The 25,945-nt window shown below is 44.3% G+C and overlaps 2 protein-coding genes across 5 annotated transcripts in view; one reads left to right on the forward strand and one right to left on the reverse strand.

Moving 5' to 3' along the window:
- The window catches only part of arl3l1 (ADP ribosylation factor like GTPase 3, like 1), a gene marked incomplete at both ends in the record, with an annotated part of 37,786 nt that extends 36,760 nt beyond the window's left edge, over positions 1-1,026 (reverse strand). The window contains one exon of the mRNA XM_084331957.1: positions 1,012-1,026. Coding sequence (XP_084188083.1) covers positions 1,012-1,026 — 15 coding nt within the window. The remainder of the gene's footprint in view (positions 1-1,011) is intronic.
- A 931-nt stretch (positions 1,027-1,957) lies between these two features.
- The window catches only part of rgs14b (regulator of G protein signaling 14b), a 35,056-nt gene continuing 11,068 nt past the window's right edge, over positions 1,958-25,945 (forward strand). For all 4 annotated transcript variants that reach the window (XM_084331907.1, XM_084331908.1, XM_084331909.1 and 1 more), the window contains exons 1-12: positions 1,958-2,063; positions 6,547-6,568; positions 6,789-6,946; positions 7,788-7,880; positions 11,341-11,484; positions 12,473-12,655; positions 16,029-16,116; positions 17,128-17,234; positions 19,003-19,191; positions 23,979-24,055; positions 24,708-24,834; positions 25,353-25,434. In XM_084331907.1, the coding sequence (XP_084188033.1) occupies positions 2,019-2,063; positions 6,547-6,568; positions 6,789-6,946; positions 7,788-7,880; positions 11,341-11,484; positions 12,473-12,655; positions 16,029-16,116; positions 17,128-17,234; positions 19,003-19,191; positions 23,979-24,055; positions 24,708-24,834; positions 25,353-25,434 (1,315 nt within the window). In that variant the 5' untranslated portion in view covers positions 1,958-2,018. The remainder of the gene's footprint in view (positions 2,064-6,546; positions 6,569-6,788; positions 6,947-7,787; positions 7,881-11,340; positions 11,485-12,472; positions 12,656-16,028; positions 16,117-17,127; positions 17,235-19,002; positions 19,192-23,978; positions 24,056-24,707; positions 24,835-25,352; positions 25,435-25,945) is intronic.

Below are 25,945 nucleotides of genomic sequence, written 5' to 3' on the forward strand. Positions count from 1 at the left end.
ATATATATATATATATATATATATATATATATATATATATATATATATATATATATATATATAACATAATATATATATAAAACAATATGCACTGTATAACAAAGGGGCATTGAGTGACATTATTGCAGAACACATTGTATGCACTAGCCTAGTACCAATGTAGAATACATTTCACATTTGAGTACACTTAATGCCTTTGTGGCTTTTGCACAAAAGCACAACCTTGAAGGAAACGACAGGACACACAGCAAACACAAACATTTTATTAGAAGGACAGTATTATACACACTACTGTACTATTCCATTCGAGTATGAAGTCATCAAATTATTTGTGACTCAAGTCTGACTGGAGTCCAAGTAATTTTGACTCGAGTCCAAGCCTCTAGTTATAAACATACATCATATAATTTTGAACACCTCTCTTGAGTGTTTCAAGTTTCTCTCCCAAAACTGCATACTGGACCTTTAAAGTTTAAAGGGGCATTTCACAGAAAAACTACGCTGATTTATTTTGCACATAATCTCACACATAACTCAAGTGTCTAAACTATTTTGCACGCATGTGTTGTGTTACAGCTCAATGAAATGATGAAATGAAAAATAGAGCTAAGGATTGCAATAGGGATTGCTATTTTTTCATAATTTCATTGAGCTGTAATTAACACAACACACGGATTCAGTGTCCTCTGATGACATCAGAGGGCTATGTGTGAGATTACGTGAAAAATAAATCTGCATTGTTTTCCGGCGAAGTGCCCCTTTAATGTCTTTCCTAGCTAATCAAGCCCACAATTAATCAAGGTGCACCTGTTTGCCGTTGCAGGTGATCAACCGCTTGCACCTGGCTCGACCCAATGACCTAGAGGTTCTATGACCAACCATGTAATGTTGTTGCTGTTGTAACGATTTTGATTTTTCTCGTGAGGGAGTGCAGTAACTAGTTCCTGGTACTAGTACAGCCACTGTGGAGGTTCAACAAGTTAATCAACTCCTTTGTTTTAAAGTGCACACCTCCACGCCGGCCATATTCCTAATTTCACTCCTGGTGTGTTCTTGCTTCATACAGTATCGCCGTTTGGGACTTGAAGCTTGAAGGCTCGGTTGCTCATATCCCCAGAGGATGGTAGCTTTCAGGGCCCTGTGTCGTGGTCTCTCCCTGTTGGCCAAAGGTACGGCGCAAAAGCAGCTCAGGAGATATGAGAATCGGTGGACCAAACCCGTTGCCGTGACGGGCAAGAAGGTACAGTATGACGGATCTTTTCATTCACAAAACACTTTTTGGAGGATTAATGACACTAATTTAAGTGTCCTTTAATTATATTGTGTATTAAACCTTGAAATTGAACGAATTGGCTAATTTCCTATAATTCCAGCAGCTGGTGATATTTAATTTGAAGTTTATGGAACACTGTATGTCTACATGAAGCCCCTGGGCTTACCTCACTTGACCTCTGTGGTCGGTTTTGACTAATGTTCATTAGAACCGGAGCTATTTATTACCAGGGTTCGCACAGCGAGGTTTCATGAAGAGTTGTAGAGCGTCGGTGACTCATGACTCACTCTGATGAGGTGGCCACAACATGGCGTTCATACTGTCCAACCTGGTCAAACTCTGGTCATAAATGGCTCTGGTTGGAACTATATGACGGCTGTTAGTTGGCCTACTGTTGGCCGTGTCCTCCTCCTGTAAGTTACACGATGGTACAAGGTTAAGTCAGTGTGTGTGTGTGTGAATGAATGTGCCCACATCGGTTTCTCAAGAAGCAGGCAGAGAGCGGTTTGATCACAGCAGCCATTAGTTACTTCCTCTTTTGTGGGCTGTTGCCATGGTAAGACTTCCCTTTCAGGCAGGAAGTGACAGGAAGCCTCCAAGTGATGAGCTCCTGAACGTGTGTGTGTGTGTGTGTGTGTGTGTGTGTGTGGTGAGTGAGAACGGGGTAGATTACTCCACTGTGACCAGAGTGAGTGTGTGTGTACATCGTTGAGGATTCCTCTTTCAGTTCGGTGCTCACGCCATTATGGCAAAGAACAGTAAAAAATGGGGGCTTTCTGTCCCCCACATGGTGAGTGGACAACTATCTCCTCCTTTAGACGCGGGGTGGGTTGGATCTACTGCGGTTGGCCTTGGGATCCTATAGCCTCTCTGCGTACGATATAGAGAACTTGTTGACGGACGGGCGGCGTCTGGTGGTGATCTATGATGGCAGCGTTTTCTGGCTCTCGCATCTGTCGCCTACAGTCTGACAGCGTGTTTTATTTCTCAGAGGTAGGAAAGAAGGTGGATGTAGTGGAGGTTGTGGTGATCGTCTCTCGCTCTAGACGTTTTTTTGTGACCGCCATGTAATGTTACTGCTACGATTTGGCAATTTATTATGAAGGAGTGCAGTGCTAGTTCCTGGTACTAGTTCCTGGATGGGGTCCTTGGTTTAAAGGGATATTTCACTTTAGTAGAACTTGTCAAAGTTTTGGCAGTCTTGACCGCCTTACCTCTGTGTAAGTACATCTACAAGTAAGCTACCGACCAATACTGCTCCTGTCGTCTGCTGTCAACGCCACCGTTCCTCCCAGGTGTCCGGCTCCTCATTCATTTCCATTCATTTTGGGGACCACGTCTAAATATTATACTTCTGAAGTATAATCAAATTACTGCTGTGCACATTTCAATAAAAAAAAACTGACAATTCTGAGTCGAAGGTATGAGTTTGTTTTGGCACCCATGGTGTGTCTTCAGAGATTTATTTCCTCTGAAGACTAAAAAAAGCAGATCCAGTCAATTTGGTGCTTGTTGTTTATCCTTTGACCTGCATGGAATGTTGGGGAGTGGTTGACATGGTTACCTGCTGCCTTGCTGGAAGATGGGATTCCAAACATTCTGTGAAAAGTTGACCGGCGTTGGTCACCTTTACTGATTTTGAAAATGGCAACATTAGCAAAAAAAAGAACCCGCTAAAACGAGTACCTTTTTGACCCAGAAAAATATATTACACTGAATAATATTGCTGTACAGTTTTTCTTATACTTCAGAAGTATTATATTTAGACTCAAAATGAAGGGAAGTGAATGAGGAGGAGCCTGACACCTGGGTGCAATAGTGGTGGTGTTGACGACGGGGACCGCGGTGCTCGCTAGCTCACTTGCAGATGACTTTAGATGGAGACAAAGACTGCACATTTTTGACATGCTCTGCTAAAGTGAAATATACCTTATTTAAAGGAACACGCCAACATTTTGGGAAATTAGCTTACCGTCTTCTCCAGAGAGGGACAAGAAGATGGATTGATTGATTTTATTGTGGATTAGAGACATCACCCAAGGGATAAAAACTTGATAAAATGCAAGCACTTATTTCCATCATGGTCCCTGGTATTAAAAAAAACAGGACATGCAACATCATAAAACATTAAGATACAATATGCATATACAGTTGAAGATAAAATAAATAATAAATAAATATGCTACCCTCTCTTTCCTATGCCGATAGCCATGATCGTACATGCTTTTAGAAGCCAGTTAACCCGGGGGCCTGGTTAATGCTGCTGGGCAGGCTGTTCCACAGAACTGCAGCCTAGCAAAGGTCTGCTGGCCGTACGAAATGAGTTTGAATCTAAACGGAACTGTTTGTGTCTCTACCTCTGGTTTCATGGCTATGATTGTTTTTTACATATTAATAACTTATTAATTACAGCTTTTTCAAGCTTCGCACCTTGGGCATGGAATGGGCTACAGGACCATATCCACTTGGATACCCTGGTCTCCCTCTGCGAGTTTAGGTCTGTATTACATAACTCTCTACAGGAAGAGTGTCGCTGCTTTCTCTAGTCGGGTCCCAGCTGCAAAACTGCAGAGTTACTGTATTGCCCTGTATTTTACTGTCGTACACTTTTACTGTTATGTAGACTGTTCTGTTTTGTGTTTTTATGTTTACGTGTGATGTATTGTGTACATGCACTTTTATTATGTCCTTGTGTGATGTACCGCACATTTTATTGCCGTCTGATGAAGTGGGGCTGGTCTAAGTGAGTGCGAGTGGGGAGCTGCAGGACTATCCTAATAGCTTGTTCTGGGCAGTTTGAAGTCTATTTTTCAAGTTGCTGGGGGCACTGTCATACCAGAACAAGCAAGTTAGTCAAAATGACACTGAACTAATTCCCCTGCAAGGGCTCTAAGAGCTTTCCTGTCCAGGTATTTAGGAATTTTATTCTGCTGTTAACCTTGGCTATTACCTTTTTCGACATGCTTTCCCCTTTCCCCTGAGTGTTTTCTAAAATACACCCTAGATACACCACTGGATACCGTTTCCTCTCTGTGCGTTCAGTAGAAAGCTATCTGGCTACATGTAAGCCTAGCTTAGCACAATGAATGGAAGTGGACATGTATGGGTAGCCTTCGCATTGTCCAACTAACACCTCTCCCGAAGGCTAACCGGCCATGTCCGCTTCCATTCATTGTGCCAAGCTATAGGCTAACGTGCAGCCAGATGGCTTTCTACTGAACGCACAGAGAGGAAACTGGTGTCTATCTTCTCTTCTCTCTCTGGAGAAGATGGTAAGCAAATTTCCCAAAATGTTGGCATTTTCCTTTTTTAAGTGCTGTCTCTGTCGGCTCGCATTTGCCCATCTATCTCTGTGTATATCAGCACAGCCCTGCGTTATCTGTTGGCTCGTGCTTCTGTCTCCGCTCTGCCACATGAAACCGCCGAGAGACGGCAACAGACGGCAACAGGCCGCATGGGCCACAGTTGGCCGAGACTGAAACAGACCGGCCCCTGCTTGAGTCTGAGACGCAAACGGAGACTTGCCTGTTGTGCAAATCTGTTGCGTGTAGGCAGAGTTGGCCACGGTCGTATACTTGTCTGTAAGACCATACTTTTGCCTTTTTTACTGTTCCTGTTCTGCCCAAAGGTGTGAAACTGGCTCTATACATAGTCTTCACGCGGATATCGTGTTGGTTCCCGTTTATCGGTTTTAAAAATGAATGTAGCCCAAATGCACTTGTACTTTTGTGTTTTACAGAAGTCGATGTTCGTTTAGCTACATGTACAGTGCATCGTACTTCTCCCTTTCACTCCCATCGTCTCTCGCCAGAGATTACAAGAAAGTTGCGTTAAAAGGAAGCGTAACAAACCCCTCGTTTCATGTTGAGAGGCCATGCAGGGTTCCTTGGAAACGTGTTAAAAGGAGTTCTGTGTCGGTCTCCGTTGCGTTTTGTTTTTGAGTCACTTGGAAGGAGGATGCTGGGAGAGCAGAGGATCCACCCCCACATGCTTATGAGTCGGCTGGTTGTTGAGAAACGCTCAACCCGTGAGTCATTCTGGATGCAGAGGTCTGATAAGACAAAAGAATGGAAGGAGAAGCCCTTCCTCCAGTCTTCGTCGAGGCTCAGCTTGTATATCTGATGCGTTTCTCGTATCGCGATCTCCGGGGGGGTGTGCCTAAATGGTGATTCTTAAACATCCTGGGTCAGTCATTATATATATTGGTAGTCTTAACAACTGGGGGGACCCACACGAGACATCGTGACGGCCATTTTGGGTCCATACGCTTGAAGAAACCTTGGCCCTTAAGCTTTCGTAGGCCACGAAATGGACACTTGGGCACACCATTTTCCAAGTTTAGACTGTATTTAAAGCACTTACGAGTGCCTTCCCTGAGACGCATGGCCGTTTGAGCTCTGAAATGTGAATGAGAGGGAGCTGTCAAGTCTGAGTCAGGGCCACACCCTCTTCCTGTGTGTTCGCAGCCTCGTCTGCCTGCCGCCGCTGACTAAACAGCCTCGTCGGAACAAAAACAAAAGCATGCAGCTGCTCCCCACACTTCACTTCCTGTCTGCTGTCAGTGTGTATGTGTGTCTTTGAAGGCATGCACGTGAGTTTCATTGTCTTAATAGTCTTGCTTGTCATTGGGACGCTGTTGAATTTCTTGCCGTCTGTCGATAAGACTTCACTTCAGCGTTTATTAGTTTGTTTTATCCATTTTGTTTCTCTGATCTCATGTTGTTTTAAAACTCAAATCGGTAGGCCTTTAAATATATAACCTATAACACTTAAGGGCGTTCGATTCCCTTTGGACCCACGCATGCTAAAAATCTATACGCGCTCGCGCTACCTTAAGGTGCCACCGTACGGCGCGTAGTTTGTTGTGCCAACTTGTCTTCGCTGTACTCCGCTTGTGCTGTACGTTTGAATCCATACATCTGAATCTAATATTTTGTGACGGGAGAACCGGTGTGATGGATGTAGACTAGAGGTGTGTGTGTGTGGTGCTTTCTGGGTACTGTAGTCAAGTTCAGAGGACACGGATATAAAAAGGAAAAAAAGTGTGGCCTGGAAACTCCTTCTGTAAAAGTATGTAAGAGAATGTATGTAGCTGATTCATTCTGATTCAACAAACCACATGCAAGTTCACAGGGGTTGATTTCCCCCCCCCTTTTTTAACATTGGAAGTGATGCTGAATCAATGTGTGTTTTTTTTTGTTTACTCATTGGCTGACATACCTACTCATTGGCTGACATACCTCTTCTTCCTTATCTGTTATCTCCCTTTACAGAGCCAGGCAGTGTCGGATGGAGGTAAGCATGAAGCGCCCGTTTGTGTGTGTCTGTGCGTGCGTGTCTGTGCGTGCGTGTATGTGCGTGCGTGCACTTTTTCAATTCATCAAGACGTCTCCGGCAGAGGAGCGCAACATGTCTCTGCACGGCTGCTCATGGGCTTGGCCTCCCTTCCCTTGTCCAGTCACGCTCTTGTCTCTCTGGCGGGGCGTTTTTGCTAACGGGCTCGCTGTGCTTTCAGAGCTGAACATGTCGTCGCGTGGCTGCGGAGGGAGCAGCTCCAGCCTCCCGGGGACCCAGGCTGGCGGGGCCGTGGCTGCCCAGGCCAACAGCGTCCTGAGCTGGGCCGTCTGCTTCGAGAAGCTCCTGGAGGACCCCGCCGGAGTCCTCTACTTCACGGTGAGTCACGCACCCACCGCTTCTTATTAACCCTTTCACTGGCCGCACGGCCAAAACGGTTAACCCCTTTCACTGCGGCAATACAGGAGGTTAACCCTTTACTGTCACACTACAGACGGTGTGATAAAGTTGACAGTTGGTCACCTTTACTGATTTGAAAATGGCAACATTAGCAAAAAAGATTCAAATGCTAAAACAAGTACCTTTTGACAGAGACAAATATATTACACTGAATAATATTGCTGTACAGTTTGTTTATACTTCAGAAGTATTATATTTAGACTCAAAATTAAGGGAAGTGAATGAGGAGCCTGACACCTGGTAACCCTTTACTATCACACTACAGACGGTGTGATAGTAAAGGGTTAACTTTCTGTATTGTGGTAGTGAAAGGGTTAAAGAGATACACACACACACACTTTAACTCTGTCAGGCCCTTGGTTGCAAAATTACAACATCACTTTATAGTTTTTCGCTATGTCTGTAAATGTATTTATTGAGCACATTTACATAGTCAATGGGTCCTGTTGTTCAGCCTCACAATGCTATTGGATAGTAAATGTGTTTTTATAGGTCCCACATTCTGGCCTCTGAAGTTGCTACGGTCAATTTAATTTGAGCCTCACAGGTTTTTATTTAGATCCAGTGATTTCATTATTACACAGGATTGAAATGGTTAAACGTGTTTTTAAGGACATTTAGTGATACTCTCTCACACACGCACGCACACACACACACAGACAGTATTGAAAGCAGCTCACTTACAATTTTTAATCGAACTAATCTTTTTTGTAAACCACAGATGATTAACGCACTTTTTTTTTTTTTTTTTTATCTCTAGGCTTTTCTGAGGTCTGAGGTCAGCGCAGAGAACATACTGTTCTGGCAAGCATGCGAGCGCTTCCAGAAGATTCCGGCCAGTTGCTCAGGAGAGGTACTGTACGCCGGCTATCCTTCCCTTTCTGTTCAGTGCAGCCGCCTGACTAGAGCTGTACGACATCGCTGGTTAAATGAATATAGGATTGTTTAAATGGCTCGTTTGTTATACACTTCGAAAATGTATTCTTCCAACACCCTGAGCCTCTTCCTACCATGTAGGGATGCACTCACGTATTCGCATACGAATTGGCTGATTCCATTTCTTCTTTTTTTGGCCCCTTTTCACTGGAGGTGTGAAAGAGGGCCGACACTCGACATACCACTTGCTTATCTGAAGATCTGAGGCGTGACTGAAAAGGGGAATTTCCCTCTGGGTCTCTCTTGTGTTTATAGAAAAGTGGCTTTAGCGCCACATAGAATGAGCCTACAGCCAGCTCTGCACATAATATCGATGGTCCAGGCCAGAGATACGGCCCTAAACTGCTGAGCATGCTCCAGCTTCCTGCTTTTACAAAGGTCTACACTGACACGGGAAAAAAAGCGGCGTCAGACGATGCCAGTCAAAGGGTTGCCACTCCTGCCAGGCACACGGGAGGGGAGGGGCCCGAGCTTATTATAATAATAATAATAATTACTATTTGTATAGCACCTTTCATACAAGAACTGCAGCCCAACGTGCTTCACAGCATAATTATAATAATAAACGCATAATGGACATAAAATAGGCATAAATATAGAGAATTGACATTAAATGGTGCATTTATATAGTGCTTAAATCCAAAGCTCTTAACAATTTGTTCCTCACATTTGACCGATTCACACACCGACTGCAGAGGTGCACACCATGCAAGGTGCCAACCTGCTCATCGGCAGCAGTTAGGGGTTTAAGTGTCTTGCTCAAGGACACTTTGACACGCTGCCCGCCAGGAGCGGGAATTGAACCGGGAACCTCCGGATTACCAGACGACCAGCTCTCCCTCCCGAGCCACTGAGCAGAGAATCGACAAAATAAAAGCAATGCATACATAAAATAGACAATGGTCATAAAATGGACAACATGCATTTAATACGTAATCACAATTGACCTGTGCTGATTGCGGTATCAACCGATATGGGTAGGAAGATATCTGTACCGTCACTGGTGGTGTTGTTGATATCTGAACCGCCAAGCATATCTGTTATTTTGCGATGCATTTTTGCGTTCTTTAAAATGAGAACTTTTGCCATGTTTTAATTCAAACATCCACCACCACCACATAGAGCATGTTCGTTTCAGCTGAACTTCCCACAGTGATTGACGAATAGATGTTTGTTTTTGTTTTATTTATATCCCAATTATGTTTTGCATAGCAGCAGCTATTCTTCCTGGGGTCCAATAACGTACATGGTGACAACACAAAAATATACATCGACACTCGTCACAGAATATTGACAAAACGCATACAAACCGTTTACACACTGCAAATAGACGGGCTCCGACTGAATCCATCATGATCTAATTAATAGATAATTATGCTAGATAATATAATTTAACATAGATGGCCCATGTAACCTTACTCCCCAAAGATGTAATGTTTTGGTTGTGTTCGCTCCTCAGCTCCACGTCCCGCTGTGATTGACGAGATATCAAAGGTTTTGTTGTGCGTACATAAATCAGACTGGCGTATCCGGGTACTTTTTCATGTCGGTCACACCCACTTTCGGTAGAAAGCGCAGACACTGCTCCTATAGATCGCTATTGTGTTTGGCCTGTATACAAAAACAACAACTCAAAAGTCTGCAGAACGCTTGCATTGTTTGAAATGTTTGTTGTCTGTGCATCATGTTCAGTCAAGCTTGGCCGCCCCTTGAGCGGTTTGCGCTATTGTGAAAAGTTACTTTTGATCTGTGTTCAGGCACGTCCCCTTCAGTCTCCTAATCTATGGTATTTCACCATTTCAGCTGCAGTATATTTCCCCCATTTCCATACCTGGACATTTAGTATTGTGCTTCGGAATCTCCCAGGTGACTTAAAAGAGGGATTTATTATTTATGCGACTTGATAAGTCATCCGCATAATTTCAAACACTTTCGTTTCACTTTTGATTTAAGTTGATCCCACAAAATGACCACTTCTGAAACGAAGACATGGACGATGGCGGATACACGGAAGTGTTTCATCTCACTTCTCGCGTCTGTGCCGACATGGTTACAGCGAAAGCCTCGTGTATATCATTACCCAAAGAATCAATGCTGGAGTAAGATAAGATATTCCTTTATTGATCCCTTGGGGGGGAAATTCAGGCATCATAACGGCGCATGGGGGAGGGGAGTTGCAGGTATGGGCAGGGTAATGGTATTAATAATTAATAAATAATTAAATTAAAAAGACATAAATATAGGCAGTAGAGTTGGATCTGAATATAAAAATATGAGAAGAATAAACGGCGTAAACAAAGGTGCAGGTGAGGGTCTGTGTGCCGTTATGTCGTACGTTACAACAAATATAGGCAATACAGAATTTGTATATGAACTATGCTGTATACTATGAGTACAAGTAAAACGGTATACACAAGGTACACTAACTGGCACGATATACGTCATAGGTTGTGGTCCGTGCAGGATTTGGTGGTTAAGAGCCGAGACGCACTCAGTGGGACGACGGTGGCTCAGGAGGTAGAGCCGTCGTCTGGTAATCGGCGAAGGTTTCCGGTTTGATTCCCGGGCAGCATGTCGAAGTGTCCTTGAGCGAGACACTTAACCCCTAATTTCACCCGATGAGCAGGTCAACACCTTGCATGGTTGTGTGGCATTAAAGGGGAACTATCTTATAAATGGCCTTTTTCAGTGTTTAGCATTGTTTCCTAGCTATGTGGACTTATATTAATATGATCTATGTCTCTAATTCTCATATTGACGCATTCTTCCAATTCTCCTCTCACAATATTAACCCTCACTGAACTGAGTCATCTGAAAATGTGCTGATTTGTGATGTCAGAGAGACACCGCTGCATGATAATGTTCAGGCGAGGCAGTGGTTTACCATTGTGGTTGGAGCCCAGGCTCAAAACGGCTTAAGATCTTGAGGTAGAAAAATGCTGTTTTTGAGGACTTGATTAGAAATACAAAACAATGAATTAAAAAAAATAAAAATTACAGAGGTGTTCCATAAACTCACAGGAATTGTGTAAAAGTGCCCAAATAGTGAAATAAATAGTAAAATAGTTCCCCTTTAAAGTATCTTGTATGGCCTTGAAGGGGTGAATGTGAGGTACAAAAAATTGTAAAGCGCTTTGGGATAAAGGTGCTATATAAATGCACCATTTACTCGGTGGTCAGACGTTCCTAATAGTTCTGCGGCCGTTAGTTCTCCAGCTGCGGGCAGCGGTCCATGCCCACGGCTGTGGAGCCTGTGGAGTGTGTGAATGAGGAATTCAGGATGAAGTCCAATAAGAGTGGTTGTCTCTAACTGAGGCAGGAGGGCTGGATCCCCGGGTGTCACCCTGACTGGGTCTTCTGTGTGTGTGTGTGTGCAGCTGAAGGAGGGGGCCCGCTCCATCTACCAGACCTACCTGTCCGACAGCGCCCCCTACTCGGTCAACATCGACGACTCGGCCAAGACTGAGGAGAAGGACCTGGAGAAGCCTACACCCGACATGTTCGACAAGGCCCAGGCACAGGTCTGCTGACACACACACACACACACACCCTAACATAACTACATTTCTAACCATAACCTAACCATATAACTCTTAACCCTAAGATAGCTCCTTTACCTTCTGGGGTCTGGACCGGGGGGGGGGGGGGAATAAACCATTTAGTTTTCTTCACTTGTCTGATATTCGATCCCCACAACAGTTGGAAAACAAGGCGCCACTCACACACACTGGTTTTTGTTTTATATATCCACCAATGAAATTATACACACAACGTTGATATATTTCAGAGGCACCTAAGGACACAAAGGCACATTGTGACTTCAAGCATGCCTATACATGCACTACCTACAGTATGACTTACTTACTACCATAGTGTATTGATACCCTGTATCATTATACACACATTAATACTACAACTCTGTACATACATCAGATTAGCACCATTACTCAGTAGAACTCATTTATATATGTTATGTTTAATCTCCTGTGCATTGTATATTACTATTGCACTTTACCATTACATTATTTGCACTCTGGTTGGATGCCAAACTTCCTTTCATTGTGCTGCATAATAAATTTTTATTAGGGATGTCCGATATTATCGGCCGATATCGGCAGTAAAATGTGATATCGGAAAATATCTATCTGTTTAAATAAAAGAAAAAAACAATAACAATATTTGTTATATATATCCAGTGAAATGATTAGTTACCTGAAATTATTCCGTTTTTTGGGGTGGGAAACCCTGCATATATCGGTATCGGCTGATATCGGTATCGGAAATTAAGAGTTTGACAATATCGGAATATCGGTATCGGTAAAAAAGCCAATATCGAGCATCCCTAATTTTTATCTAATCTACATGTCCCAATACAAATCTGTCGAATCTTATTCAGACGTCGGACATCCTCTGTGCTATAACGGTCTGAGTGGTTCCCGTCTCTCTCTCTCTCTCTCTCTCTCTCTCTCTCTCTCTCTCTCTCTCTCTCTCTCTCTGTGTGTGTATTAGATCTTCAAGCTGATGAAGATGGACAGCTACAGGCGCTTCGTGCGCTCTCCTCTCTACCAGAGGTGCACGGTGGCCAGCGTGGAGGGCAAGCTGCTTCCCAGCCTGCCGTCAGAGCCCACCTTCATGGGGTCCTGGGAGGACATGGCCACCACAAGCCCCTCCTCCTTGAGTGACGGCAACAAGGTGATTTTATTTATAATGAAAGGCGAGATGATTGTGCCCTGAAGGACGAGCGCTCGATGAAGAAACCCAATCGCCCCCTGCCGAACATCTATACTACTTTATAGTGGTCAAATAAAAAGGTCATATCGATGGCTGAAGAGCAAAACCTCCCATCTGCACGTGTAATAAGAGGTTTTGCTCTTCGGCCATGGATATGTGTGTGTGGTTGGGGGGGGGGGGGGGGTGTGTGTGTGTGTAGGTGTAGGCTATGAACCTGGTTTAGGGTAAGGGGTGTGGGGGTGCAGGAGGAAATGGTTCAAATGTGAGCTCCAGGTATTGACAATGCCGATGCGACCACAACCCTACCACAAGTACCACATGGTCACCACAACCCAACGTATAATAATAATAGATTACATTTACATAGCGCCAATCATTTGCGGATTGGGTGGAGGACGGAGAGGGAGGGGCTTGTGGATTGTGATGAGGGAGGAGTGGCAATGACCCTTTAGGACTTTATAGATCAAGAGGAGGACTTTGAAATTCTAGTAGTAGTTCCTGTAGTAGTGTATGGGAGTGATACGAGTGCCAATGAGACCAGTCGACAGCGCTGTTCTGCACGAGTCCCAGGCGGCTCATGGGATTTTGTAGGAAGACCAGCGAGCAAGGCGTTGCTGTAGTCGATGCCGGAGGCGTGCAACCAGTTTATTAGCGTCGGCTTTGGAGAGGGATGGCTTTAGCCTAGGTAGAGGGAGGGAGGTAAGGCACTCCAGGGGCCAGGAAGGAGGTCATGGACAGATGGAGAGAAGGAGGGGGGATAGATGGAGACTGTTAATTATTCACGTCTCACAGATGGGGCGAGGCAATGGATTAATAATATGCTTTATTTTTTAGCCTGGTAATGTTAGCTGAGCATGCATGCTCCTTTTCAGCAATACACACACGCACACACACGCACACACACACACACACACACACACACATAGGTTTAGGGGGGGTTGCAGGGGACATGTCCCCCTCCATATTGAGAAGAGGTAAATTTGTCCCCCTTAAATAATAGGAAAAACACCCTTTCCAAAACAGGCAAAAAACCAGGGTAAAAAATGTTATACATCCTTACCTGGAACTACACATAAACCAACAACGCCCTTACTGCATTATATTCCATTATATTTGTGTCAGTGGGTACCTGAATGTTGTATTTCCCTTTTACATAAATAAAGAAATTGTCACCATAAACTGATGCTGAAAATGCACAAATTGGTGCAGGAAATTACACCAGAATGCAGGAAGTGGTGACACTCAAAATCCCCTCCCCCCCCCCCCCGCCATGTTGCAACCAAACCTATTATGCACTTATACGTAACCCCTTACAGACCCACCGTAGACCCATTTGGATAAATGGATTATGTGATTTGGTATCGAAAAACATTTGACATTTGGTGATTTTTCTGTGATTGTACCGCTGTTGTGGAAATCGCTCGGAACCCAATATATCTAGCCTGTTTTTACACCTGTTTTTACACCTGTTTTTTTACATCTGTTTTTTACATCTGTTTTTACACCTGTTTTTATACACTGTTTTTATACACCTGCTTTTATCTAATCACGCTCATATTTAATATTGATGGGTATGATTCAATTGAATTTTATCATGTACTTATTTTTAATTCATGATGCAGACATAACGTGTAATAACTGTATGGGAACGGTCAATGTCTGTATACTATGTGAGCTGCGAGATACCCTGAATTTCCCCAAGGGGATTAATAAAGTATCTATCTATCTATCTATCTCTATCTAGCGCAGCCATACAGCCGCTGAATGTCCTAGATCTCTAGTTTGTGGTTGTAAAAGTTTCATGAGGCTGCGATGATCCGAGAAGTCACAACACGTCGTTTTATACAGGAAACTCACTACATTGAAATGGCTACTATGGGGACTAACGTCATCACGCATGAATGAAAAGCATGTGCATATATTTGTGGAGTGAAGTTGTTGTGGAATGATTTACCTGAATACATCAAAATGAGTAAACATGTTGCACAATTTAAAAAGCAGCTTAAAAATACACATTAGAGAAATATAGAATTGAGTAATGCGGATAAACAAAGTAATGTTATATTGTGTTATGTGGTGTGGTATTATTGTACTATTTACTGCCGTCAAGTGACTCACGTTTTTTCTTTTTGTACTATAAGTCAACGTATAGTATATAATGTATTATACTAAATTATGTTAAATCAAGTCAAATGTAATGGAAGAATTTTTTTTTTATGTAAGGGGGTAGGGATCAATAAGCTTAGCTTCCCTCTACTCCTTTTTTTTAACATGTCAACAAACTACCTACATTGCTCTTGACCTTTTGCTTAATTTCTTTTTCATTATGATTGTTATGTATGACTGAGCTTGATATTGGGATTTGCTTGGAGGAATATGGAGAATACATGTTCAAAAAAAACTTTTTCATTAATTCAAATGCAACAGGGCTCATTGGATCCACAAGCATCTCAGCTTTCCAGTCATATCGACTCATGATGCAGTGGCAAGACTTTAGGGACCACAGTATGCAGAAATATTCAAATACACATGGAATTCATTTCCATTGAGATATCTTTTAAGGTCAAGAGGTCAAGTGACCCCTTTTGAAAATGGCCGTGCCCCCTCCCAATGAGCTGCTGTAGCACGGCATGGTTGGTACCAATGTCCTTAGGTCGTCTAGTTTCATTATGATGCCAGTTTCTTCACTCTAGCTTTAAAACTGAGCCTGAAAACAGCCTCTGAAAGACTGTAATGTCTCTCTGCATGTGATCCTGTGGGTCTCTGTTATCAGGCACATTTGATCACAGGGTACTGTCTATCTGTATGTCATGTATGTCATATATGTTATGATGAATTGAAAATGGGGGACCCTGATGTAAACAAGACGAAAGTCTTTCTCTGGTCTGCATCCCCTTAACAATTGTATGTATTGAGCTGTACTGTACTGTACCCATTCTGCAATCTGTTAATAAAGTTTTCAATCAATCTCCTTTGAGCCGACTAGTAAAACCACACGTAGTCTTCTGTGGACCACCGAGTAGCTCCACTGGAACAGTTGTGAGTTAGGTGCCTTGCTCAAGGGCACTGTGACGATAGTTGTGGAGGGAGGGAGGGCAGGGCAGGGCAGGGCAGGGCAGGGCAGGGCAGGGCATCACTCACTTCCTCCACTAATTCACTTCCCTTATCAAGTCAACCTTGGCATCCAAACTGGCCCCTCCGGGCCTCGAGCCAACCTCTCTTGACATTTCCTGCCCTGAATGATCGACTCTGATGGGGTACTACGAAGGCAAGACCGTCGAGGTGATTCAGGCTTATGTTTATATATTATTATTTTTTCACTTCCCCCCAACAGAACAAGATGTCTGGTGCCGACTCAGAGTCCAGTCTAGGTGGGAACGATGCCAAAGAAAAATATTGGCAGAATAGAGGATCTTGGGGAGGTAGTGTGCTGAGCATCATGGGACAAATTGGGTCATACATACTAACTCACCGCCTCACACCATGGGACATACTAACTCACCGCCTCACACCATGGGACATACTAAGTACTCACCACCTCACATCATGGGACATACTAACTCACCACCTCACACCATGGGACATACGAACTCACCACCTCACACCATGGGACATACGAACTCACTGCCTCACACCATGGGTCATACGAACTCACCACCTCGCATCATGGGACATACTAACTCACCACCTCACACCATGGGACATACGAACTCACCGCCTCACACCATGGGTCATACGAACTCACCACCTCGCATCATGGGACATACGAACTCACCACCTCACATCATGGGACATACGAACTCACCGCCTCACACCATGGGACATACGAACTCACCACCTCGCATCATGGGACATACTAACTCACCACCTCACATCATGGGACATACGAACTCACCGCCTCACATCATGGGACATACGAACTCACCACCTCACATCATGGGACATACTAACTCACCACCTCACATCATGGGACATACGAACTCACCGCCTCACATCATGGGACATACAAACTCACCACCTTACATCATGGGACATGCTAGCTCACCACCAGATCTGTAACGTGACTGAGATTGGTCTACGTTCCGTTACCACATACCACTTTAATCAAACCTTTAATCAGAGCAGCATAACTGGAACACTTTAACATGGCCTTTTTAGAGATCAATCGTTTTGAGGATTGAATGCTCTGGAATAGACCATCATCATGTAGAATGCATACATTCAATAGCAAATACTTATCTACTTTTACTTAAGTAGAAATTGAATGGAGGACTTTTACCTTCACCAGAGTTTTATCTGGGTATTTCTACTTTTACTTAAGTAAAGGACACCAGTCAGTGCACCTCTTCCACCACTATAGGGTAAGGTCTTTCTTTAGCTTGTCATTTCTCATCTTGCTTACCTCACTCTCTCTCTCCCTTCCCCTCCTAAAGCTTTGGAGATCTCCTACCCCCATATATCGGTGTCCCGCAAGGAATCACAGATGTCACTCAAGTCCACCGGTAGTGTGGAGCTGGGCTCCCTCTACAGGCAGATGGAGGTCAGTGCACCTGTCCAGTGCACCTCTCAGGAGTCAGGACGCGTCTATACTTTCCGCAAGTGGCTTGTCCTTCCGCGTTCCCGTTTTGCGCTCTGATTGGCCACGCACGTTTCTGGTCATGTGACATGTGCGCCAATCGTGGGACGGCAAGTTCTGCGCCTAACAGCCTGCAAACTACCTAACGCCTAGTTTATCACTGATTAAGCTTAGGCGACTCTTTCGCAGTTGGTTAAGGTTAGCGTTTGGAATCAGGGCAGGCGTTCTATCGCCATGCTCTAAGACAAACTCTAACCTTAACCAACTTCAAAAGAGCGCCTAAGCTTAACCATCCAAAAACTTGCCGTCCCACGATTGGGAGCACATGTCACATGACCAGAAACGTGCGTGGCCAATCGGAGCGCAAAACAGGAACGCGGAAGGACAAGCCACTTGCGGAAAGTATAGAGGCAGTCAGCACAGGAGTATGACGCCAGTAGGGAGTGAGAACAATTGAAACCGGTTGAAAAAAGCTGTGGAATTCCCCCCCCAAAAAAACAAGTCCACCTGAAAGGTTTAAGCAAGGAGTTTGGCGTGAATAGTGATATGTACTTATTTTGCCTTCTGGGAAATTTGGAAGTCATGATAAATACCACATGATGATGTCACGCATTCAAGTGCGTTTGTATGAAAACATCAACAATATGCTGTAAAAGCATTTGGAGCTTGTATTATTTCAGAATTCACACGGTACAAAACTATTTCACAGGTAATGAATTATGATGTTTGAATAAGTAGTTTTTGAGCCAGTAATGACTACTTCTATGCTGACTGATCTACGTGAAGCCTGCGTCGGCACACCCTCGACAATTTGGCAACTTGGGTATCGTAGAAAAACCCAACTCCCCCACTCCAATTCCCACCTTTTCATTGGGTCATTCACGTGCGATCAACCCGTATTTCCGACGTCACTTGAAGGCGTCTTTTGTTAAAAAAAAATCCTCCTGGATTTAATGAAAAAGGTTAGTTTTTTCAAACTTGTGACGCTTTTCATTAAATCTGGGAGTTTAAGAAATTAAGTTGCAAGTTTTCCTTCAAAAATACAAATGATCAAAGGAGAAGAATTCAGCAACTCTTGGAGGCAGATGGATATTAAAAAAAAATGTATGTTCTTTATTAACACATTGACCGTCAGCAGCAGGGGGCGCTGATCCCCCTTCATCGCCAGGTCTTTATTCAATGGATATAGTTTTAGACTGAGACATTTGCGAGCAGGGGTGCAGTGCTGGGCATACGCGGTCAAACGACGTTTGGGCTTCGTCACTGAGGCAGAATTGCGCGCATCCTATTATTATGCAAAGTCTAGGTGATAAGTGCCGGCCGGCACTTATCACCTAGACTGTGTGTGTGTGTGTGTGGAGTGTTGGGCGTGTGTTATGTGAGTAAACTCGTTTCTGGCGCTGAACGCATTGCGGGGAATAACGAGTTAACTCGTTTCCGGCGCAGATTGTTTTAATACAATTAAAACTAACTTATTTTTAGAAGAGCAGCCTCCCAAGCGTTGCTAAATCCAGTTTGTGCACCTTAGTTGAAGGACAAAGTTGCGACAGATCTTTTTGTTTCTCTAAAAAATACAAGCGATGCCTTCAAGTGGCGTCAGAAATATCATGAAATGAGAGTTTTTCTTTTTGACGTGATTTAAAAAAGAATTTGGCTCGACACAAACTAGGACGTGCGTATAATCTACACACCGTGTGCTTTTCCCCATCATTCATCAACCTCCCGGATTCAGAACGCCAACGGAGGTGGGGGTCGTGTCGGTATGGAGGCCGGCTACTGCTGCGTCTACCTGCCCGACTGCAGCGCCTCCCTGGCCCCCACACAGCCGGGCATGCCCATCACGGAGATGCTCTCCGGACTCTGTGAGAAGAGAGGCTTCCCCCTCAAAGACATTGTCATATACCTGCACGGCAAGGAAAAGGTTTGTCGTGAACGTGCATTCATCTTCTTCACGCTCTCGGAAAGGAAAGGGTTGATGTCGCACAGGATGTGTTGTTTTCCCAACAGGATGTGTTGGAATGATACGAATGAGCAGCGTTGGGGAGCGGTTTTAAAGGTGGGGTAGGAGATTTCTGAGAAATGATACGAATGAGCAGTGTTGGGGAGCAGTTTTAACTCAATGGACGCCAATGGGGCGCTGTTTACCTTCTGGTTAGAACACCATCGCTGTAATGCAATGGGGGGAATGCCAAACTTGCAAGTACTAAAACTATATTAAATATTATAGCTATGGATCTAATAAACATGTCGATTGTCAGTGAGTTTCTTCCAGTCAACATGCAAAAAACTGAATTCTTTCATACATACATTTCTGTTTTATACCGTGGTGAATCGGAGTATAGTTCCAGAGCGATTCTGTCTAATCTCAAGAAACTCGAGCAAACCGCGCTTCAATGCATTTCCTTAGAAATCCTGCCATTTGTCGCTTGATTTATGAATCGTTCTGATAATAACACTAGATTATCGGTATATATCATGCACGAACAGAAGCGGGGCTGAAAAGTCGCTTCTCCGTGCCTTGGTCGCAGCCAACCGCACACACACACACACACGCGCACACACACACACGCACACACACACACACACACACACACGCATGCGTGATCGTTACGAAAGAAACATCGGATTAACCCAAGATTGGTAACATAGAGTCCTTACCTCACATCTGATGTACTGCAAAAGATTAATCCAATTCCTGATCGCCATTCCAAATATTGATCGTGTTTATTGATCCAACGTTAACACTTTGATTACAAGCCATGCGGTGTGCCTTACCCCCGTTAAATGCCACCACCCACTTCAATGATAGCGTTGTGAACGCATAATCTGTTTTAAATTATTTGTCTAATCTGCCCCTTCGTTTATCAATGACTTGTTTGCGGTCAACATTGTCGAAACGGATTGTTTTTTAATCTCTTTATTTCCGTTTTATAGCATTTTGAAAAGCCCTCGGTTTCCTGATCGCTCGCACAGCCACACACACACACGCATAGGGCAAACGCTGATATCTCTGTGAAAATAGCTCTGATTATCCTAAGACTGGTAAAATAAATTCCTTACCTCAGATCAGATGTTATCCAAAAAGATTATTCCAATTCCTGATTGCCATTCCAAATATCAATCGCGTTTATTGATTCAGCGTTGGGTACTGTAAATACATAATCCACGTGTCTTCCGGGCCGGCGATCACAATGGATTCTTCAGTTGGCCTGACGGAAAAGTAAAATGAGGAAACTGGCCTGCCCCCCCCCCCCCCCCCCCCCCCCCCCCCCCCCCCCCCCCCCCCCCCCCATCAGTCTAAAGTAATGGGGTGCAGTTACACAGGGAGAGACGATAGGGGGCGGTATCTTCCCAATTGAGCTCAGAGAGAGTCTGCAACACTAACCTGAGGCTCGATTGATTAAATATGAATTCAAATCGCCAATAAAAAAAAATACGACAAACAAACGCTATATAGCGTTGGCGGGCACTCAACGGTCGGCATTAACTAACGACAAAACGCGTGGCTGGCACTCAAAGTGTTAATGTCCAAAACGCATAATCCACGCTGCTCCCAGTCTCCCCAGGCCATGTGTTATAACGATACTGCATGCCCGAGAACTAAAACCTGGACCGGACTTCTTAGATCAGCGTACATCCAATGATGTGCAATACCGGCCGGAAGGCATTAGGTGGCGGTATTGGCCTTTTTGCGAGCTCAGATCCATTCCCAATGATAACATCATGCTGGATGGATGAAAAATGAATGGATATAGCGAATAAAAGAAATAACGATTAAAACACGACTTTTCTCGTGATTGGTGCTCAACGCATGGCAAGTTAACTAGACTTTTCTCGTGAATGGCGCTGAATGAGTTAAAGGTGGGGTAGGCGATTTCTGAGAAATTATACGAATGAGCAGCGTTGGGGAACGGTTTTAAAGGTGGGGTAGGCGAATTCCGAGAAATTATACAAATGAGCAGTGTTGGGGAGCGGTTTAAAGGTGGGGTAGGCGTTTTCTTTTCTGAAAAATTTGCCATGAGGGAGCTTATGTCTCCGGCTGAAATGGAGCTCTGCTTCGCACGCGTAGACTCCCAGAGGCACAGGCAGCTTCAAGCTGGATTTAAAAATAAAGATTTGAGACGTGAAAAGCAGAGGTAGGGAAATCCCCCCCCCCCTGGCAAATCGCACACTGTGTGTATGTGTGCGGGCAGGTCGGTGTGCAAAGGGCACCTTGAACTAACCATCTCCACACCAGAGCCATGGAGTAGAAGTTGTGATTCAGGGGGGTCGATGTCAGTCCTGTGATCAGGAGTGGATGGAAATAATTCACAGGAGTGGGCAAAATACATTTAACGAGAAGTTAATTTCTCCATATAAATATATATATGCAATGATTTTGAATAATTCTGTTTTCAATTCAAAATCATTGCATTGTAAGTAGCCTACTACCCCCTTAAGAAAAATTATAAAAACATCACCCCAGTCCTAAAAGACTTTCGTTGGCTGGTTAGAAGGGGGAGCCTCTCTGTAAAACTTCAGAAATGTTATATTTCGTCACCGCTGCTGTATCAATCAATCAATCAATCAAATTTATTTATAAAGCACATTTCACATGACGCGTGTCAACCAAAGTGCTGTACAGAGGGTAAATACATAAATACATAAGATACATATAGACAACAATCACACTCCGTTTTATGGGAGGGCACACAGGCAAACACATAGAAAAACAGGGCATGAGTCAGTGAAGGGGAAAGGCTAGTAGGTAGAAGTGGGTTTTGAGCCTCGATTTGAAGGCATCTATCGAGGGGGCGAGCCTAATGGAGGTGGGGATGCTGTTCCACAGTTCAGGGGCTGCGACAGCAAAGGCACGGCCCCCCCTGAGCTTGAGGTTAGACCTCCGGACTGTCAGGAGCCTCTGATCGGCTGACCTGAGGGACCTGGTGTTGGAATAGGGGGATAGGAGGTCTGAGATGTAGGAGGGTGTGTGACCATTAAGGGCTTTAAAAACAAATAGGAGAACCTTAAAATCTATCCTGTAGCGTACTGGGAGCCAATGAAGGGAGGCAAGGACAGGGGTGATGTGGTCTCTCTTGCGGGTTCCGGTCAACAGTCTGGCAGCAGCGTTTTGTACCAGTTGTAAGCGGGACAGGGAAGACTGGTTAATGCCTATATAGAGGGAGTTGCAGTAGTCTAATCTAGATGAAATGAAGGCGTGAATGACTCTCTGAAGGTCTGCAGGGGAGAGAAGGGCTTTGAGTTTGGCAATGGTGCGGAGTTGGAAAAAACATGCCTTTACCACTGAGTTTACTTGTCTGTCAAATTTAAATTGTGGATCAAAAATGACACCTAGGTTCTTGACATACGGCTTGACCAGGGAGGACAGGTTGCCAAGGCTGTTGGTAAGGGTGGTGACAGCGTCTGGGGGACCAAAGAGGATTATTTCGGATTTGTTTTGATTTAGTTGTAGAGAGTTTTGTGCCATCCAACATTTAACATCATCCAGGCAGGATATGAGACTGTTAAGTAGAGACTGGTTGTTGGGTTTCAGGGAAATGGCCACGTTCATTCGAATTTTGGAGCAAAAATTAATAAAACTGATTAGAAAAGCTTACACATTGTAGCTTTAATCTAATAATGATCCTAATCAACACTTATCTCTGGACTAGGATTTTTTTTTTATCCACTTTTTCTTTTTTTCTATTCTCCCATCCCAATTACCCGCCGTGCCAATTCTCCCCTCCCCTGTCTTGAACGTTGCTCGCATATGCCCCCCACTGGCCGGTTGTAGGGAGGATAGAAGCCTTGCATCACGTGTCCCCTCCGATACACGAGGAGGCAGCCTGTCACATCTTTTCACCTGCCAGCGCGGACTCTCATTGGCGAGGTGTAACGTGTGGGAGGCTCACACTACCCCCGCCATTTCCTGTCTCTGCTGTGCAGGCGTCCCCCCAAGCGACCTGTAGGAGTCGCTGTCCACAACGTCCAGATTACCACGCATCGACTTCCACCCGCTAACTCTGCCAATTGAGTTAGTATGACGATTGGCCCAAGCCGGAGGCAACGCAGACAGCCGGAGTCTAACCCGGTGTCTCTTGCGTTGGTGACGAGCGCAATGTCTGCTGCGCCACCCAATTATTACAATCTGGACTAGGATTGTAATGATAATCTTTCTCCTCAGCAACCCTTTAAAAAAGAAATGGTGCATTTATATATAGTCCTTTTATCCAAAGCGCTTTACAAATGTGTTCGTCACATTCATCCATTCACTTACACGTTCACACATCGATGGTGGGGGCAACCATGCAAGGTGCCAACCTGCTCATCGGGAGCAACTAGGGGTTAAGTGTCTTGCTCAAGGACAAGGATACTCTCTCTCCTCAGCAACCCTTATCTCTGGACTAGGATTGTAATGATAATCTCTCTTATTTAGAAACTGGCCCCTGTAAATGTCCAAATCCCCCCCCCCCCACCCCACCCACCCACCCCCCTCCAATGTACAGTTTCTTCCCCTTCGGATGTATATATTCTTTATGGTCTCTTTTTTTACACGGTACTGTATATTTGTATGTCTTGATGAATTGAAAATGGAGGACCCTGATGTAAACGAGACAAAAGTATTTTTCTGGTCTGCATCATCTTAGCACTGTTGTTTGTATTGAGCTGTACTGTATTGTATCCATTCTGCAATCTGTTAATAAAGTTTTCAATCATCAATCTCCTCAGCAACCCTTATCTATGGACCAGGACAGCGCGGTGCTGAGGGACCAGCAGGTCTACCTGGAGCTCAGGGTTCAATTCAAGTGAGTCAAATGTGCCACTTCCTTCTTCTCCTTCTCTCTCACACTAGTAGCTACAGTAGCTCGCTCAATCTTTCCCTTTGTGGCTCACCATCCTAGCTCTCCCTCTTCTTTGTGGACAGTAAACAATGACTGCTGTATTCTTGTTGTTGCCTGTCATAATATATATATACTGTATATTATTACAAAATGTAATAAGTTGTGCAAATAAAATAAAATTATACTTATTCTTCCACACAGTATGCATAATGGTAAAATAGTATAGTTAATGGTAGTTGGTTGACTTGACATAATGTGTGTATATCTCTGGTTTTTGGAGCGCTAGCCCTATTTGCTACTAGCCATCGTATTGTTGATTTTGATATAGTCCTTTCTCACCACAATCCATCCTGTTCCTCAGACTTGCTCTGGCTGGTCAATGAGGTCAAGCTCCTGTCTGTATGAGCTGATTTTAAAGGGGCACTTCACCAAAGAACATTGCTGATTTAATTTTGCACATAATCTCGCCCCCACACGTGCAAAAATAGTTTGACACACGTTCATTTAGTATAACAATTATAGAGAGTAAGTGAGTATGACTGCCCATTATGAGAGTTACCTGTATTATGAGGTTTACCTTTTTAATCTTATCAATAAGCGTGTGTGTGTATTTCAGGCTGGAGGTGGTGTCGACCGGTAAATTGACGAGGATTATTGCGAAGTCCAGCAAGACGTTGCAGGAAGCCCTGGCTGGCGTGCTCCAGAAACACCAGCTCAGACCACAGGACGTCAAAGTTACCATCGTAAGCTCTGGCCATTTGTGAGAGAGAGAGAGAGAGGCTGTGTGTGTGTGTCCATCTCCCTCTCCCTCTATCTCTCACTTGCTTTATCTCTCTCCCTCTCCATCTCTCTTGCTTTCTTTCCCTCTCTGCCTCCACCTCTTTCTCTCCCATCTCTCTCTCTTTCTCCCCCCCCCCAATCTCTTCCTGTCTCCCCATCTCTCTTTCTCTCGCTCTCTCTCAATCTCTTCCCATCTCTCCATCTCCATTTCTCTCACTCTCTTTCCCTTTATCTTATCTCTCTCGCGGTCTCTACCCCCTTTCTGCATCGCTCTCACTCCATAAATCACTTTCTCCATCACCCTCTGTCTCAGTCTTTCTCTCCCTTCATCTCTATCCCCCTCTCTATCCCTCTCTCCATTGCTCTCTTTTTCTCTCCCTCTGTCCCCCTCCATCCCCCCCTCTCTCTCTCTCTCTGTGTGAGAGAGAGAGAATCTTTCTTGATTGTAAGTCTTAAGGACGTTACTTCCCTGTGATTTCAGAGTGGGAGTGACACGCCTGTAAACATGGGTACCCGTGTGTTTGGATTGGCCAATAAGACGCTGCGGCTCCACGAGGTCAAAGGTGAGTACAGTTGATTACCCCGCAAAGCATTTGTTGACAGAATTCGGCTATAGGGCGACAATAATGTGGTCAAGACGGGCATGGTTTCTATCTTGAGCCTTAACTGGCGTGGTTTATTTATTCACATGGCAGAGCAGCAGTTCTACAGTTCTCCTCTCACTGAGAGGCTGGGGGAAGAGAAAGAATGGGAGGAGACATCTCTATTTATACTCGCCACCTGGTGGTGTTCCTGAGTGTCTCCGCCTAGAGCGCCCTCTATTAGAAACAGTTATATATGCAGTTAGACAGTTACTAGTGTAAACAGTTATATATGCAGTTAGACAGTTACTAACAATCCTACACAGAACCTCTGCCTTCAACAGCATTGAATATATATATATATATAGCACCTGAGGAAGCGATAGCGAAACGCGTTGTGCAACAATAAATAAGCAAAAACGAGTCCTGTGGAGTGTGCGGTCCCTTCTTTCCCTTGAAGGTTTTCTCCTTTTAGTTTATTTATCTCTCTTGC

The sequence above is a fragment of the Notolepis coatsorum genome, assembly GCF_963971535.1.
Source record: "Notolepis coatsorum genome assembly, chromosome: 16".
NCBI lineage: Eukaryota > Metazoa > Chordata > Actinopteri > Aulopiformes > Paralepididae > Notolepis > Notolepis coatsorum.